At 53.0% G+C, this 18,538-nt stretch overlaps 1 protein-coding gene across 3 annotated transcripts in view; it reads left to right on the top strand.

The window, feature by feature from the left end:
* The window catches only part of PPP1R13L (protein phosphatase 1 regulatory subunit 13 like), a 38,419-nt gene extending 23,133 nt beyond the window's left edge, over nucleotides 1–15,286 (top strand). For 2 of the 3 annotated variants that reach the window (XM_040334467.1, XM_040334466.1), the window contains exons 3-12: nucleotides 3,632–3,753; nucleotides 3,854–4,403; nucleotides 4,911–5,003; nucleotides 5,126–5,211; nucleotides 7,867–8,958; nucleotides 12,241–12,378; nucleotides 12,511–12,644; nucleotides 13,530–13,696; nucleotides 13,782–13,978; nucleotides 14,904–15,286. In XM_040334467.1, the coding sequence (XP_040190401.1) occupies nucleotides 3,632–3,753; nucleotides 3,854–4,403; nucleotides 4,911–5,003; nucleotides 5,126–5,211; nucleotides 7,867–8,958; nucleotides 12,241–12,378; nucleotides 12,511–12,644; nucleotides 13,530–13,696; nucleotides 13,782–13,978; nucleotides 14,904–14,942 (2,618 nt within the window). In that variant the 3' untranslated portion in view covers nucleotides 14,943–15,286. The remainder of the gene's footprint in view (nucleotides 1–3,631; nucleotides 3,754–3,853; nucleotides 4,404–4,910; nucleotides 5,004–5,125; nucleotides 5,212–7,866; nucleotides 8,959–12,240; nucleotides 12,379–12,510; nucleotides 12,645–13,529; nucleotides 13,697–13,781; nucleotides 13,979–14,903) is intronic. The other variant, XM_040334468.1, reaches the window with a different exon arrangement.
* Nucleotides 15,287–18,538: the final 3,252 nt, after the last annotated feature.

The raw sequence follows: 18,538 nt of genomic DNA, 5'->3' as shown, positions 1-18,538 counted from the left end.
ATTATTGGGGTACATCCACACCGTGTACCCCAAATGGTGTGTATTGGGGTACACGGTGTGGATATACATGGTGTGTATTATTGGGGTACACGGTGTGGATATACATGGTGTGTATTATTGGGGTACACGGTGTGGATGTACATGGTGTGTATTATTGGGGTACACGGTATGGATGTAAATGGTGTGTATGTTATTGGGGTACACAGTGTAAATATACATGGCATGTATTGGGGTACACGGTGTGGATATACATGGTGTATTATTGGGGTACACAGTGTGGATATACATGGTGTGTATTATTGGGGTACACGGTGTGGAAATACATGGTGTGTGTATTATTGGGGTACACGGTGTGGATATACATGGTGTGTATTATTGGGGTACACGGTGTGGATGTACATGGTGTGTATTATTGGGGTACACGGTGTGTGTATTGGGGTACACGGTGTGGATATACATGGTGTGTATTATTGGGGTACACGGTGTGTATTGGGGTACACGGTGTGGATATACATGGTGTGTATTATTGGGGTACACGGTGTGGATATACACAGTGTGTATTATTGGGGTACACGGTGTGGATGTACATGGTGTGTATTATTGGGGTACACGGTGTGGATGTACATGGTGTGTATTATTGGGGTACATGGTGTGTGTATTGGGGTACATGGTGTGTATTGGGGTACACGGTGTGGATGTACATGGTGTGTATTATTGGGGTACACGGTGTGGATATACATGGTGTGTGTATTATTGGGGTACACGGTGTTGATATACATGGTGTGTATTGGGGTACACAGTGTGGATATACATGGTGTGTATTATTGGGGTACACGGTGTGGATATACATGGTGTATTATTGGGGTACACGGTGTGGATATACATGGTGTGTATTGGGGTACACGGTGTGGATGTACATGGTGTGTATTATTGGGGTACATGGTGTGTGTATTGGGGTACATGGTGTGTATTGGGGTACACGGTGTTGATATACATGGTGTGTATTGGGGTACACGGTGTGGATATACATGGTGTGTATTATTGGGGTACATGGTGTGGATATACATGGTGTGTATTATTGGGGTACACGGTGTGGATATACATGGTGTGTATTATTGGGGTACACGGTGTGGATATACATGGTGTGTATTATTGGGGTACACGGTGTGGATGTACATGGTGTGTATTATTGGGGTACACGGTGTGTATTGTTGGGGTACGCAGTGCGGATATAGCGGACCCCCGGACACCGCGCCCCCTCCTGTCCCGGTTAGTCTCAGGATGGGGGAGGGGTGGCGGAGTTATCCGGGGGACACGTTGGATGGAAGCTGCGCCCCGTGGTGTTCTGGGCTGTGATTGGCTGCGGTCAGGACACAATGTTCATTCATCACACGGATTATTATTATTATTAGAACAGGGCGGGGGAGGGACATCAAATAACAGATTGGGCAACACAGAAACTTCTCTCCGATCGGCACAACCGATCTCCCCGCCGCGGGATCCCACTCTGCCGCGCCACACGGGGGAGGAGGGGCCAGGAAGGTGGACTGTCTGTGATACCCCCAATTATCCTATCATTGGAGGGGAGAGTCCCAATGATCGTTGTCTGCGTGTCCCCGATCGACCGGGACCTGGGAGGGGGGGAGGGGTGTCACCGGTACTCGGCGAGGAATGCCGCACAACGTGTACAGACTCCGCATCACACCCCTCCTCCACACCTACTGCTATATACAGAGGCTGGAAAAAGTATTCATACCCCTCTATATACAGGGCCTGGAAAAAGTATTCACACCTCTCTATATACAGACACAGGAAAAAGTATTCATACCCCTCTATAGACAGAGACAGGAAAAAGTATTCACACCCTCTATATATAGACAGGAAAAAGTATTCACACCCTCTATATACAGTGCCTGGAAAAAGTATTCATACCCCTCTATATACAGAGACAGGAAAAAGTATTCATACCCCTCTATATACAGAGACAGGAAAAAGTATTCACACCCCTCTATATACAGAGCCTGGAAAAAGTATTCATACCCCTCTATAGACAGAGGCTGGAAAAAGTATTCATACCCCTCTATATACAGGGCCTGGAAAAAGTATTCACACCTCTCTATATACAGACACAGGAAAAAGTATTCACACCCCTCTATAGACAGAGACAGGAAAAAGTATTCACACCCTCTATATATAGACAGGAAAAAGTATTCACACCCTCTATATACAGTGCCTGGAAAAAGTATTCATACCCCTCTATATACAGAGACAGGAAAAAGTATTCATACCCCTCTATATACAGAGACAGGAAAAAGTATTCACACCCCTCTATATACAGAGCCTGGAAAAAGTATTCATACCCCTCTATAGACAGAGACAGGAAAAAGTATTCACACCCCTCTATATACAGAGACAGGAAAAAGTATTCACACCCTCTATATACAGTGCCTGGAAAAAGTATTCACACCCCTCTATATACAGAGACAGGAAAAAGTATTCACACCCCTCTATATACAGAGACAGGAAAAAGTATTCACACCCCTCTATATACAGAGCCTGGAAAAAGTATTCACACCCCTCTATATATAGACAGGAAAAAGTATTCACACCCTCTATATACAGTGCCTGGAAAAAGTATTCACACCCCTCTATATACAGAGACAGGAAAAAGTATTCACACCCCTCTATATACAGAGACAGGAAAAAGTATTCACACCCTCTATATACAGTGCCTGGAAAAAGTATTCACACCCCTCTATATACAGAGACAGGAAAAAGTATTCACACCCCTCTATATACAGAGACAGGAAAAAGTATTCACACCCCTCTATATACAGAGGCTGGAAAAAGTATTCACACCCCTCTATATACAGAGACAGGAAAAAGTATTCATACCCCTCTATATACAGAGCCTGGAAAAAGTATTCATACCCCTCTATACACAGAGACAGGAAAAAGTATTCATACCCCTCTATATACAGAGACAGGAAAAAGTATTCACACCCTCTATATACAGGGCCTGGAAAAAGTATTCATACCCCCGTTCTCCTGACCCCCCCCCCCCCCCCCCGTGCGGCTTTGATGTGTTGTGTTTTCCCCCTCCCCTGGCACTGTGTGTACCCCCCCCCCACTCTTAGGTTTGATGTGTTGTGTTTGCTCCCTCCCCTGGTTCTGTGTCCCCCCCTACCCCCCCCGTGCTCTTGGCTTTGATGTGTTGTGTTTGCCCCCTCCCCTGGTTCTGTGTCCCCCCCCCCCCCCCCCCGTGCTCTTGGCTTTGATGTGTTGTGTTTGCCCCCCCCCCTGGTTCTGTGTCCCCCCCTCCCCCATGCTCTTAGCGCCCCCTCCCCTGGTTCTGTGTCCCCCCCCTTGGCTTGATGTGTTGTGTTTGCCCCCTCCCCTGGTTCTGTGTCCCCCCCCCCCGTGCTCTTGGCTTTGATGTGTTGTGTTTGCCCCCTCCCCTGGTTCTGTGTCCCCCCCCCCCCCGTGCTCTTGGCTTTGATGTGTTGTGTTTGCCCCCCCCCCCTGGTTCTGTGTCCCCCCCTCCCCCATGCTCTTAGCGCCCCCTCCCCTGGTTCTGTGTCCCCCCCCCCCCTCTGTGCTCCTGACTTTGATGTGTTGTGTCTCTTCGCAGCTCTGGCGGCTCGGGGGCTGAATGCGAACCAGATGGAGTTGGATTCGGCGACCGCCAAGCTGGACGAGCTTCGCTGGGAGTTGGAGAAGAGAAGGTCCCCCGGCGGTCCTGGCAGTAAAGAGGTAGATTTTGTGATGTCATAGTGATCGTTCTCTGATTGGACGCAGGGGATTCTATGATAAGCTCCGCCCTGATCTGTTTTTTTCTTGTTTTATTCCACAGAACTTGGAAGTGCTCAGCCCTCAGAACTCCGCCCCCTCTCTGTCCCCGTCTCTGGCGCGGCGGAGTCCGTCCTCTTCAGGCTTGCCCCCATTGGCCACAACGTCATCTCAGCAATTTAATTGGCCGCGCACACAGGACTCCTTCTCCTCCTCCTCCTCTCTCTCTGTCCCTCCTGGGCTGACTGTTACCCCCAGCGGTACCGTCCCCGTGCTGTCCCTCACCCCCTCCCCCACTCTGACCCGGGGGTCCCTTCCCTCCGACACTTCTGACCTGTATATGTCTGGGGGGACATCCCGCTCACCCTGGGGCCGCCCGTCTTCCCCCCGCCCCCAATACTACGACCGGCCTGCATCCACCACCACCACCCCCTCCTCCTCCTCCTCCAACCGCCTGTCCTCCGGCTCCTATGACTACACCATGGGGGGGCGCTCCTCCTCTCCGGTCCCAGAAGGACAGATTCCCATGCCGCGGTATTCAGACTGGACTCCGCCTCAGAGACCACCTCCCGCCTATGAGGTGCCTCTAGGATTTGCTCCGCCCAGGTTCTCAGGTAAAGAACTGCCTTCTGAGGTGGGGGGCTATAATAGGGATAATACAGTGAGGGGGACCCATGTACCCCGGGGTAGGGGGTTATAACAGGGATAATGCAGTGAGGGGACCCATGTACCCCGGGGTGGGGGGGTATAACGGGTAATGCAGTGAGGGGACCCATGTACCCCGGGGTGAGGGGGTATAACAGGGATAATACAGTGAGGGGACCCATGTACCCCGGGGTGGGGGGAGTATAACAGGCATAATGCAGTGAGGGGACCCATGTACCCCGGGGTGGGGGGGTATAACAGGGGTAATGCAGTGAGGGGACCCATGTACCCCTGGGGTGGGGGGGTATAACGGGTAATGCAGTGAGGGGACCCATGTACCCCGGGGTGGGGGGTATAGTAGGCATAATACAGTGAGGGGACCCATGTACCCCGGGTTGGGGGGGCTATAACAGAATGGTGATCGGTAATAGAGATAATCTGCACTGACCTCCTCCTGCTCCCTCTCTTCTCTGCAGACGATGTCAGCTCTCTACGCCGGCGCCCCCCACAGCGCAGCTGGAACGAGTCGGATCTGGACATGGTGTATGAGAAGAAGCCTTCCCAGGACAGTAAGTGCTCTGGGGGGGTACATGAGGGGGGGGTGGGAATGAACAGGGGGGGGGGGGGCACAGGGTGTCGGGTTTCTCTTGTACACGGTGACCCCTCTTATCCCTTCTCTTCTTTATTGCAGGAAAGGAGCGCACCTCTCTGGGCGGAGTGCCTGTGGTAAAGGCCTGGAGGGAGAGCAGCCTGGACCCGACACCCATCAAAGCCAAAGTAAGTGCACAGCGGGGGCGATACGGCGCATGTGTGCGACATGATGTGTGAGAGCCTGGCCCAACCCTTCCTTCCTTCAGATCTTGGCTCTTTGAATGAAGGGTCTGGATCTATGAATGAAGGGTCTGGATCTATGAATGAAGGGTCTGGGTCTATGAACGAAGGGTCTGGATCTATGAACGAAGGGTCTGGATCTATGAACGAAGGGTCTGGATCTATGAATGAAGGGTCTGGATCTATGAATGAAGGGTCTGGATCTATGAATGAAGGGTCTGGATCTATGAATGAAGGGTCTGGATCTATGAATGAAGGGTCTGGATCTTTGAACGAAGGGTCTGGATCTTTGAACGAAGGGTCTGGTACGATGTTCCTTCAAATCTCGGATCTTTGAATGAAGGGTCTGGATCTATGAATGAAGGGTCTGGATCTATGAATGAAGGGTCTGGCTCTTTGAATGAAGGGTCTGGATTTTTGAACGAAGGGTCTGGATCTATGAACGAAGGGTCTGGATCTATGAATGAAGGGTCTGGATCTATGAATGAAGGGTCTGGATCTTTGAACGAAGGGTCTGGATCTATGAACGAAGGGTCTGGATCTATGAACGAAGGGTCTGGATCTTTGAACGAAGGGTCTGGATCTTTGAACGAAGGGTCTGGATCTTTGAACGAAGGGTCTGGATCTTTGAACGAAGGGTCTGGATCTATGAATGAAGGGTCTGGATCTATGAATGAAGGGTCTGGATCTATGAATGAAGGGTCTGGATCTATGAATGAAGGGTCTGGATCTATGAATGAAGGGTCTGGATCTATGAATGAAGGGTCTGGATCTATGAACGAAGGGTCTGGATCTATGAACGAAGGGTCTGGATCTATGAACGAAGGGTCTGGATCTATGAACGAAGGGTCTGGATCTATGAACGAAGGGTCTGGATCTATGAATGAAGGGGAAGGGCCTGGATCTATGAATGAAGGGCCTGGATCTATGAATGAAGGGTCTGGATCTATGAATGAAGGGTCTGGATCTATGAATGAAGGGTCTGGATCTATGAATGAAGGGTCTGGATCTATGAATGAAGGGTCTGGATGTTTGAACCAAGGGTCTGGATGTTTGAATGAAGGGTCTGGATCTACGAATGAAGGGTCTGGATGTTTGAATGAAGGGTCTGGATCTATGAATGAAGGGTCTGGATCTATGAATGAAGGGTCTGGATGTTTGAATGAAGGGTCTGGATCTACGAATGAAGGGTCTGGATCTATGAATGAAGGGTCTGGATCTGGATCTTTGAATGAAGGGTCTGGATCTATGAATGAAGGGCCTGGATCTATGAATGAAGGGCCTGGATCTTTGAATGAAGGGCCTGGATCTTTGAATGAAGGGCCTGGATCTATGAACGAAGGGCCTGGATCTATGAATGAAGGGCCTGGATCTATGAATGAAGGGCCTGGATCTATGAATGAAGGGTCTGGATCTATGAATGAAGGGTCTGGTACAATGTATGGACATTATCTGGGGGAAGGGTCGTGGTGTCGGGTTTTCTGTTGCCTGAAGGTTTCTGAGTTGCTGATCTGGTATCTTTGCTGACTCATCGTCTGTGGGGCCCCCGGGGGCCAACGCTGTGTGAGGCAATGTCTGGCGGGAACATGATGTACATTACAGGTGTGCAGAACATCTGATCCCATAAAAACACGCCTGACCCCGTCCTACACCACGGGCCCCCGTCTCCCCGCAGAGGTCACCTGACCAGCCCTCAGAGGATTGGCAGTCAAGCTTCCTGATTGGCTCGCAGAACAGCTGCGTGTTTTTAGGTCACATGACTGGCAGTGCAGATAACAGCTATCTCAGAGAACTACAACACCCCACCCCCCTCTAGTCCTGTCCTGGGGTGACAGCGCTGCTCCTCCATACATACAGTGCGGGTGGTGAGCGTTGTCACCCTCGAAGGGAAGGGTGTTCGCTGGTGGGATCGCCAGGTGAAAATAAAGTCAAATCATTCCTGAAAACAGGAAAGTAATGCAGCCTCACATCTGAGGACCATGTTTTAGGGTCTAGACCTGTATAGGCAGGTGTTTGGGGTGGGAGTAGGCCGGTCATATCTAGTATTTGGGGTGGGCGTAGGCCGGTCATGCGTAGTATTTGGGGTGGGCGTAGGCCGGTCATGCGTAGTATTTGGGGGGGGCGTAGGCTGGTCATACGTAGTATTTGGGGTGGGCGTAGGCCAGTCATGCGTAGTATTTGGGGTGGGCGTAGACCAGTCATGCCTAGTATTTGGGGTGGGCGTAGGCTGGTCATGCGTAGTATTTGGGGGGGGCGTAGGTCGGTCATGCGTAGTATTTGGGGTGGGCGTAGGTCGGTCATGCTTAGTATTTGGGGTGGGCATAGGCCGGTCATGCGTAGTATTTGGGGTGGGCGTAGGCCGGTCATGCGTAGTATTTGGGGTGGGCGTAGGCCGGTCATGCGTAGTATTTGGGGTGGGCGTAGGCCGGTCATGCATAGTATTTGGGGGGGGGGGCGGTCATGTGTAGTATGGGGGGGGGCGTAGGCCGGTCATACGTAGTATTTGGGGGGGGGTCATACGTAGTATTTGGGACATGAGTTTTGCCTCGTTCCTCACGCCCACCGTGGATTTACCTCTCATTCTGTTTTTTGTTTTTTTAGAACGATGTTGCCTCCACTCTCCCTCGCGGGTACAAGTACTCTTCCATGGACCGCGGCCCTTCGGGGATGGATCGCGGCCCTCCGGGGATGGATCGTGGCCCTTCGGGGATGGATCGCGGCCCTTCGGGGATGGATCGTGGCCTTACGGGGATGGATCGTGGCCCTCCGGGGACTGACCGTGGCCCTCCAGGGATGGAGCGCGGCCCTCCGGGGATAGATCGTGGCCCTCCAGGGATGGAGCGCGGCCCTCCAGGGATAGATCGTGGCCCTCCAGGGATGGAGCGCGGCCATCTGGGGCCAGACCTTGGCTGGAAGTCTGGTGGGGGAACCCTTCCTAGGTCCTTCTCATCTCAGCAGCCCATCTCCAGGATTCCTGTGCCTCCACCTGGAGGACGAGGTCAGCCTCACCGTCCTCTGCCTCTCTCTATGATCTTCCGCCTGCAGAATGCATTCTGGGAGCACCAAGTCCCACCCCAGATCAGTGTTGCCCCTACTCATATGAGCGCTCCTGCTGCACCTCCACCATCCATACCGGTGATACCAGACATGCCAAGCCATGCCACCGTGCCGGCGCCACCTCCACCAGCAACTGAAGAGGTTCCTCGACCACTCAGCCCCACCCGTCTTCAGCCACATCTGCCCCCACAATTAGCTGATGTACAGAGAGTTTTAGAAGACATACCACGACCCCTGCGGAGGCGTGGCTCCCAGGAACACAACTCGCTGGCTCCCCCTATGCCGACTGACCACCGCCAATATCGGCAAATCATGGGCCGACTCTTTGGAAGAGCCGCCCCCAAATCTTCTGCTTCAGAGCAACCAAAAGCAGAGGAGAAGCTTCAAGGATACCTCAATAAAGGGAGCTCCAAACAGGCGGAGCTCTCGCCTGAAGAGGTAAACTTTTTCAAAATCCCCCCCATCCCAGAAGAGCCGCGGCCAGAAGAAAGGCAGGAGGCCGCCATTCCTAAACCTGCAGAGGATCCCGTCTTCCTGTTCCTGGATGCCTCAGAGTCTAGGGTGGGTGCCACTGCCTTGCTGCAGGGAGAAGTGGACCTTCCCGTTCCTGTGGTTGTCAGCGGAGGCCAGAATCTGGTAAGAAAAGGAGGCCAAGGCACAATGAAAGGGGGGAGGGGGGCAATACTTGGAGGGGAGCGAGAACATTTTATAAATTGGTCCTAATAGAAGCTTTGCATGATGGGTCTCCTAGTCATGGGAGGGTTGCATGATGGGTCTCATAGTCATTGGTGGGTTGGTTGATAGGTCTCACGCTCATTGGAGGGTCGGGCAATGGGTCTCTCGCTCATTGGAGGGTCGGGCGATGGGTCTCCTGGTCATAGGAGGGTTGGTTGATGGGTCTCCCGGTCATAGGAGGGTTGGTTGATGGGTCTCCCGGTCATAGGAGGGTTGGTTGATGGGTCTCCCGGTCATAGGAGGGTTGGTTGATGGGTCTCCCGGTCATAGGAGGGTTGGTTGATGGGTCTCCCGGTCATAGGAGGGTTGGTTGATGGGTCTCCTGGTCACTGGAGGGTCGTGTGGTGGGTCTCCCGGTCATGGGAGAGTTGGGTGATGGGTCTCCTGGTCATAGAAGGGTTGGGTGATGGGTCTCCCGGTCATAGGAGGGTCGGGTGATGGTTCTCCCGGTCATAGAAGGGTTGGGTGATGGGTCTCCCGGTCATAGGAGGGTCGGATGATGGTTCTCCCGGTCATAGAAGGGTTGGGTGATGGGTCTCCCAGTCATAGGAGGGTCGGGTGATGGTTCTCCCGGTCATAGAAGGGTCGGGTGATGGGTCACCCGGTCATAGGAGTGTCGGGTGATGGTTCTCCCGGTCATAGATGGGTTGGGTGATGGGTCTCCCGGTCATAGAAGGGTTGGGTGATGGGTCTCCCGGTCATAGGAGGGTCGGGTGATGGTTCTCCCGGTCATAGAAGGGTTGGGTGATGGGTCACACGGTCATAGGAGGGTCGGGTGATGGTTCTCCCGGTCATAGAAGGGTTGGGTGATGGGTCTCCCGGTCATAGGAGGGTCGGGTGATGGGTCTCCCGGTCATAGAAGAGTTGGGTGATGGGTCTCCTGGTCATAGAAGGGTTGGGTGATGGGTCTCCCGGTCATAGGAGGGTTGGTTGATGGGTCTCCCGGTCATAGAAGGGTTGGTTGATGGGTCACCCGGTCATAGGAGGGTTGGTTGATGGGTCACCCGGTCATAGGAAGGTTGGTTGATGGGTCACCCGGTCATAGGAGGGTTGGATGATGGGTCTCCCGGTCATAGGAGGGTCGGGTGATGGGTCTCCCGGTCATAGGCAGGTCGGGTGATGGGTCTCCCTGTCATAGGAGGGTCGGGTTATGGGTCTCCCGGTCATAGAAGGGTTGGGTGATGGTTCTCCCGGTCATAGGAGGGTTGGTTGATGGGTCTCCCGGTCATAGAAGGGTTGGGTGATGGGTCTCCCGGTCATAGGAGGATCGGGTGATGGTTCTCCCGGTCATAGAAGGGTTGGGTGATGGGTCTCCCGGTCATAGGAGGGTCGTGTGGTGGGTCTCCCGGTCACTGGAGGGTCGTGTGGTGGGTCTCCCGGTCATAGCAGGGTCGTGTGGTGGGTCTCCCGGTCACTGGAGGGTCGTGTGGTGGGTCTCCCGGTCACTGGAGGGTCGTGTGGTGGGTCTCCCGGTCACTGGAGGGTCGTGTGGTGGGTCTCCCGGTCATAGAAGGGTTGGGTGATGGGTCTCCCGGTCATAGAAGGGTTGGGTGGTGGGTCTCCCGGTCATAGGAGGGTCGTGTGGTGGGTCTCCCGGTCATAGGAGGGTCGTGTGGTGGGTCTTCCCCGGTCACTGGAGGGTCGTGTGGTGGATCTCCCGGTCACTGGAGGGTCGTGTGATGATCTCCCGGTCACTGGAGGGTCGTGTGGTGGGTCTTCCCCGGTCACTGGAGGGTCGTGTGGTGGATCTCCCGGTCACTGGAGGGTCGTGTGATGATCTCCCGGTCACTGGAGGGTCGTGTGGTGGGTCTTCCCCGGTCACTGGAGGGTCGTGTGGTGGGTCTCCCGGTCACTGAAGGGTCGTGTGGTGGGTCTCCCGGTCACTGAAGGGTCGTGTGGTGGGTCTCCCGGTCACTGAAGGGTCGTGTGGTGGGTCTCCCGGTCACTGAAGGGTCGTGTGGTGGGTCTCCCGGTCACTGAAGGGTCGTGTGGTGGGTCTCCCGGTCACTGAAGGGTCGTGTGGTGGGTCTCCCGGTCACTGAAGGGTCGTGTGGTGGGTCTCCCGGTCACTGAAGGGTCGTGTGGTGGGTCTCCCGGTCACTGGAGGGTCGTGTGGTGGGTCTTCCCCGGTCACTGGAGGGTCGTGTGGTGGATCTCCCGGTCACTGGAGGGTCGTGTGATGATCTCCCGGTCACTGGAGGGTCGTGTGGTGGGTCTTCCCCGGTCACTGGAGGGTCGTGTGGTGGATCTCCCGGTCACTGGAGGGTCGTGTGATGGTCTCCCGGTCACTGGAGGGTCGTGTGGTGGGTCTTCCCCGGTCACTGGAGGGTCGTGTGGTGGGTCTCCCGGTCACTGAAGGGTCGTGTGGTGGGTCTCCCGGTCACTGAAGGGTCGTGTGGTGGGTCTCCCGGTCACTGAAGGGTCGTGTGGTGGGTCTCCCGGTCACTGAAGGGTCGTGTGGTGGGTCTCCCGGTCACTGAAGGGTCGTGTGGTGGGTCTCCCGGTCACTGGAGGGTCGTGTGGTGGGTCTCCCGGTCACTGGAGGGTCGTGTGGTGGGTCTCCCGGTCACTGGAGGGTCGTGTGGTGGGTCTCCCGGTCACTGGAGGGTCGTGTGGTGGGTCTCCCGGTCACTGGAGGGTCGTGTGGTGGGTCTCCCGGTCACTGGAGGGTCGTGTGGTGGGTCTTCCCCGGTCACTGGAGGGTCGTGTGATGGGTCTCCCGGTCATAGGAGGGTCGTGTGATGGGTCTCGGGTCTCCCGGTCATAGGAGGGTCGTGTGATGGGTCTCCCGGTCACTGGAGGATCGTGTGGTAGGTCTCCCGGTCACTGGAGGGTTGGTTGATGGGTCTCCCGGTCACTGGAGGGTTGGGTGGTGGGTCTCCCGGTCACTGGAGGGTCGTGTGGTGGGTCTCCCGGTCACTGGAGGGTTGGTTGATGGGTCTCCCGGTCACTGGAGGGTTGGGTGGTGGGTCTCCCGGTCACTGGAGGGTCGGGTGATGGGTCTCCCGGTCACTGGAGGATCGTGTGGTGGGTCTCCCGGTCACTGGAGGGTCGTGTGGTGGGTCTCTCGGTCACTGGAGGGTCGTGTGGTGGGTCTCCCGGTCATAGGAATGTTGTGTCCCGGCTTTGAGCCATGGTAGAGGCTGCTGTCTCCTGTTGACGATTTCTCTCTTTCTCCTTTAGGAGCTCCGCTCAGTTCTGAAAGGTCACAGTTCACCGCAGAAGTCCCACCCCCGCCGTGCCCGCCTGGATCCGCTCATTTTACTATTGGATGGGGCACTTACCGGGGAGCTGGATGTGGTCACTCATGCGTTGAAGGAGGTAGGTACTTTGTTCTGAAAAGTTTTGCTCTGTGTAGCTCCACCCCCTGACGTAGACAGCCCCTCCCCATTTAGGGGTACCTGCCAATCACAGCTCTGTGTTCACTGTCCCCGTTTTCTCTCCACCAATCAGGTGAATGACCCCAGTCTGCCGAATGAAGAAGGGATCACCGCTCTGCACAACGCCATCTGTGGGGCCAATTTCCACATCGTTACCCTGCTGATCAACAGTGGAGCCAACGTCAATGCGGCAGACAGCCACGGATGGTGAGGGGGGGGGGTTGTGCTGATGATATTGGGGGGGTTCGGAAGTTGGTGCAGAGCCAACAGATATGATTGGAGGGGTCCATGAATATGGGGTTTGTGTGGGGGAGGGGCTATTCCTGGGAAGGCGCATAGAGATGATATTGGGGTATAGCGTTTGGGGAGAGGAGGATGTGGGGGGGGCACTATTCCTGGAAAGAAGCATGGGGTACATGTGGAGTGTTAGGGGAGTGGCTATTTCTGGGGAGGAGCTTGGAGTTTTGGGGAAAATGGGGGGTGTTGGGTGGGGGAGGGGCTATTCCAGGGGAGAAGCATGGAGTTGTGGGGGGTGTTAGGGGAGGCGCTATTTCTGGGGAGAAGCATGGAGTTTTGGGGCACATGGGGGGTGTTGGGGAGGGTGGGGCTATTCCAAGGGAGGAGCATGGAGTTTTGGGGCACATGGGGGTGTTGGGTGGGGGAGGGGCTATTCCTGGGAAGAAGCATGGAGTTTTCCTGGGGAGGAGCATGGAGTTTTGGGGCACACTGGGGGGGGGCTATTCCCGGGGAGGAGCATGGAGTTTGGGGAACATGGGGGGGGGGGGCTTTTCCTGGGGAGGAGCATGGAGTTTGGGGCACATGGGGGGTGTTGGGCAGGGTGGGGCTATTCCAAGGGAGGAGCATGGAGTTTTGGGGCACACTGGGGGGGGCTATTCCCGGGGAGGAGCATGGAGTTTGGGGAACATGGGGGGGGCTTTTCCTGGGGAGGAGCATGGAGTTTGGGGCACATTGGGGGGGGGCTTTTCCTGGGGAGGAGCATGGAGTTTTTTTTGGCACATTGGGGGGGGTGCAGAGGGGCGGTCGGTGGGGGTGATAATATAATATGTGACACGCCCTTCTCCCTCCTCCTAGGACTCCTCTGCACTGCGCAGCCTCGTGTAACGACCTGCAGATCAGCGCTGCGCTGGTGCGGCACGGTGCCGCCATCTTTGCCACGACCTTCAGTGACGGCAGCTTGGCGGTGGACAAGTGCGACCCCTACAGGGAGGGCTACAAGGAATGTCTGACCTACCTGACAGGTAAAGATCCTGACTTGTGCCTGATCTCTGTGTGTCTTCTCCCCTCCCCTCCCCCATGACTGACTGTTCTCCCCTCCCCCCTCAGAGATTGAAGAGTGTATGGGGGAGACGCAGAGCGGCGTGGTCTACGCCTTGTGGGATTACTCCGCAGAGTTCGCTGACGAGCTGTCGGTACGCGAGGGCGACACGGTCACCGTGCTCAGGAAGGACGGAGAGGGCGGCACCTGGTGGTGGGCGGCTCACTGCGGACGGGAGGGCTACGTCCCCCGCAACTACTTTGGGGTAAGAACAATGCGCTGTGTACTATGAACCCGCCCCCTGATTACTGGCCAATGGGGAGAGAGGAGGCTGCATGTTACTGGCCAATGAGGAGAGAGGAGGCTGCATATTACTGGCCAATGGGGAGAGAGGAGGCTGCATAGTACTGGCCAATGAGGAGGCTGCATGTTACTGGCCAATGAGGGAGGGAGGAGGCTGCATATTACTGGCCAATGAGGGAGGGAGGAGGCTGCATATTACTGGCCAATGAGGAGAGAGGAGGCTGCATATTACTGGCCAATGAGGAGAGAGGAGGCTGCATATTACTGACCAATGGGGAGAGAGGAGGCTGCATATTACTGGCCAATGGGGAGGGAGGAGGCTGCATGTTACTGGCCAATGAGGAGAAAGGAGGCTACATGTTACTGGCCAATGAGGAGAAAGGAGGCTGCATATTACTGGCCAATGAGGAGAGAGGAGGCTGCATATTACTGGCCAATGGGGGAGGGAGGAGGCTGCATATTACTGGCCAATGGGAAGAGAGGAGGCTGCATATTACTGGCCAATGAGGAGACAGGAGGCTGCATATTACTGGCCAATAGGGGAGGGAGGAGGCTGCATATTACTGGCCAATGAGGAGAGAGGAGGCTGCATATTACTGGCCAATGGGGGAGGGAGGAGGCTGCATGTTACTGGCCAATGGGGGAGGGAGGAGGCTGCATATTATGGTCCAATGGGGAAGGGAGGAGGCTGCATATTACTGGCCAATGAGAAGAGAGGAGGCTGCATGTTACTGGCCAATGGGGAAGGGAGGAGGCTGCATATTACTGGCCAATGGGGAGGGAGGAGGCTGCATGTTATGGTCCAATGGGATTCTTCAGAGGTGTAAGACGTTTAGGTTCATATTTATTATAATGAAGACTAATTACTCCGCCCTCCTCTATTACAGATGTATCCCCGGCTCCGCCCCCAGCGCAGTCCTCTGTAAAAGAAGAACAAAAACCAGATCTGGTTGTATATGGAGGAGGAGCCTGTGTGTGATGTGGGTGGAGACATTGTATGTATGTGATGTGTGGAGACATGCATGTGTGGGGGGAGGGGAGGGGGGGTTGTATTTTTATACATTGTGTGTGTGTGTATGTTGGTGTGTTCTCTGTAGCGGGCTGCGCGTGCGTTGGGTGCGCTGTGTGTACTGCACACTGTGTGTGTGTCTATGGTACGCGGTTGGCACTTTATTGGGGTTTTTAGGACGCGGCGGCCATGTACCCAGCCTGCCGCCATCTTTAATACTTTGTATAAAATAGTTTTTCTAATAAAATTCAGTATTAAGCATCGTGTGTGGCCTCATTCCTTCACCTCCGCCTTTCCCCTCCCCCTTACCCTCTGACCCCACCCCCTACCCTGTCCTACCCCACCCCCTACCCTGTCCTACCCCACCCCCTACCCTGTCCTGTCCTGTCCTACCCCACCCCCTACCCTGTCCTACCACACCCCCTACCCTGTCCTACCCCACCCCCTGTCCTACCCCACCCCCTACCCTGTCCTACCCCACCCCTACCCTGCCCTGTCCCTCCCACCTACCCTACTTGCCTACGGAATATCTGGCAAGTCCTGGCTGTGTGGTGACAACGATCTCCCGTATCCTTCATGTGTATGGGGGAGGGGGACAAGACAGAAGACTTTTCTTACCCAGAAAACCCTCCAAACCCGGCTACATTCTGCAAAAACACATCTGAAGTCTCCCAAAATCACGCGGGGAAATGTGTTCTGGTCTGAGGAAACCAAGGTGGCCATAAATTCCGAAAGATAGACAACACAAAAGAACACCATACCCACTGTGAAGCATGGTGGTGGCAGCATCCTGATTTGGGGCTGTTTTCCTTGAGCTGGAACAGGGGCCTTAGTCAAGGTAGAGGGAATATCGGCACAAAACCTTCAGACTTCCGCTAGAAAGCTGAACAGGAAGAGGAACGTCATCTTTCATCATGACAACGACCCAAATCACCAGAGGAAGAAGATTCCCAGCCAGAGCCCAGACCTGAATCCCATAGAAGATCTGTGGACTGTGCCCAGGAGATGTCCTCACAATCTGACAGATTTGGAGTGTTTTTGGGCAAATATTGCCAAGTCAGGATGTGCCATGGTGATAGACTCCTCCCCCCCCCAAAACACCAATCACAAGGGGCTTCACCAAAGTATTAGGGTAAGGGGGTGTATATATCCCATGTACATAAGTATCACAGGCTCCTCCCATATACATAAGCATCACAGGCTCCTCCCATTTACATAAGCATCACAGGCTCCTCCAATGTACATAAGCATCACAGACTCCTCCCATGTACACAAGTATCACAGGCTCCTCCCATGTACACAAGTATCACAGGCTCCTCCCATGTACACAAGTATCACAGGCTCCTCCCATGTACACAAGTATCACAGGCTCCTCCCATGTACACAAGTATCACAGGCTCCTCCCATGTACATACGTATCACAGGCTCCTCCCATGTACACAAGTATCACAGGCTCCTCCCATGTACACAAGTATCACAGGCTCCTCCCATGTACACAAGTATCACAGGCTCCTCCCATGTACACAAGTATCACAGGCTCCTCCCATGTACACAAGTATCACAGGCTCCTCCCATGTACACAAGTATCACAGGCTCCTCCCATGTACATACGTATCACAGGCTCCTCCCATGTACACAAGTATCACAGGCTCCTCCCATGTACACAAGTATCACAGGCTCCTCCCATGTACACAAGTATCACAGGCTCCTCCCATGTACACAAGTATCACAGGCTCCTCCCATGTACATACGTATCACAGGCTCCTCCCATGTACACAAGTATCACAGGCTCCTCCCATGTACACAAGTATCACAGGCTCCCCCCATGTACATAAGCATCACCGACTCCTCCCATGTACATACAGTATACTGTATAGGTGACTCTCTCTCTCTCTGTATATATTATATATATAGTATAGGTGACTCTCTCTCTGTATATATTATATATACTGTAACGGTGACTATCTGTATATATTATATATACTGTATAGGTGACTCTCTCTCTGTATATATTATATATACTGTATAGGTGACTCTCTCTCTGTATATATTATATATACTGTATCGGTGACTCTCTGTATATATTATATATACTGTATAGGTGACTCTCTCTCTGTATATATTATATATACTGTATAGGTGACCCTCTCTGTATATATTATATATACTGTATAGGTGTCTCTCTCTCTGTATATATTATATATACTGTATAGGTGACTCTCTGTATATATTATATATACTGTATAGGTGACTCTCTCTCTGTATATATTATATATACTGTATAGGTGACTCTCTGTATATATTATATATACTGTATAGGTGTCTCTCTCTGTATATATTATATATACTGTATAGGTGACTCTCTGTATATATTATATATAATGTATAGATGACTCTCTCTCTGTATATATTATATATACTGTATAGGTGACACTCTCTCTGTATATATTATATATACTGTATAGGTGACTCTCTCTCTCTGTATATATTATATATACTGTATAGGTGACTCCCTCTGTATATATTATATATACTGTATAGGTGACTCTCTCTGTATATATTATATATACTGTATAAGTGACTCTCTGTATATATTATATATACTGTATAGGTGACTCTCTCTGTATATATTATATATACTGTATAGCGGACTCTCTCTCTGTATATATTATATATACTGTATAGGTGACTCTGTATATACAGACAGAAGGGGAAGTTGTGGGGGAGGGGATGGCGGGTGGAATAACAGAAGTACAGATCTCGTCATTTCCTTCGGAATTTTAGAACTTTTTTTTTTTTTTTTAAGTCGCCAAGATCACCCCCCAGATCCTCAGACAGATGTGGGGGAGGGGTCATTGTCCCTTGATCAATACTTCCCATAGAGTGACATGCGACACCCTTCTTCATACTATTGGACGAGCGCCGTCCTGGTTTCAGCTTTTTACAGCACCCAGCTGGCCCCTCCCACCAGCCATGATCTGCCTGCATTGCACAGAGACCCGGTAATGACATCACAGTGTATAAGATGAGGTATGTAGAGGTTTAGAGACCCGGTGATGACATCACAGGGTATAAGATGAGGTATGTAGCGGTTTAGAGACCCGGTAATGACATCACAGGGTATAAGATGAGGTATGTAGCGGTTTAGAGACCCGGTGATGACATCACAGTGTATAAAAGGAGGTATGTAGAGGTTTAGAGACCCGGTGATGACATCACAGTGTATAAGATGAGGTATGTAGAGGTTTAGAGACCCGGTGATGACTGTGAAGGATATGTCAGTGTAATTCTCCCTGCTTGGTTAAATTGTGGGTTAGAGGTAAAATGGATTCATGTGTTACAAGCTATTGACATGTTAATGACCCGTCTGCAGCTAGCTCCTTATTTCAAAGGGATGTTAATCCTGTTTACTGTGATTAGAGGTGACTCATGTTATGTATTCTGATTGCTTCATTATGCGGTGCCAGGCTGCCCAGCTAATGTGTTCTGTACACCTTGTAATTAACTTCCCTG

The sequence above is a fragment of the Rana temporaria genome, assembly GCF_905171775.1.
Source record: "Rana temporaria chromosome 9 unlocalized genomic scaffold, aRanTem1.1 chr9y, whole genome shotgun sequence".
In the NCBI taxonomy this organism is placed as follows: Eukaryota; Metazoa; Chordata; class Amphibia; order Anura; family Ranidae; genus Rana; species Rana temporaria.
The sequence above is the reverse complement of the archived record's forward strand: the minus strand, read 5'-3'. Positions and strand labels throughout refer to the sequence as shown.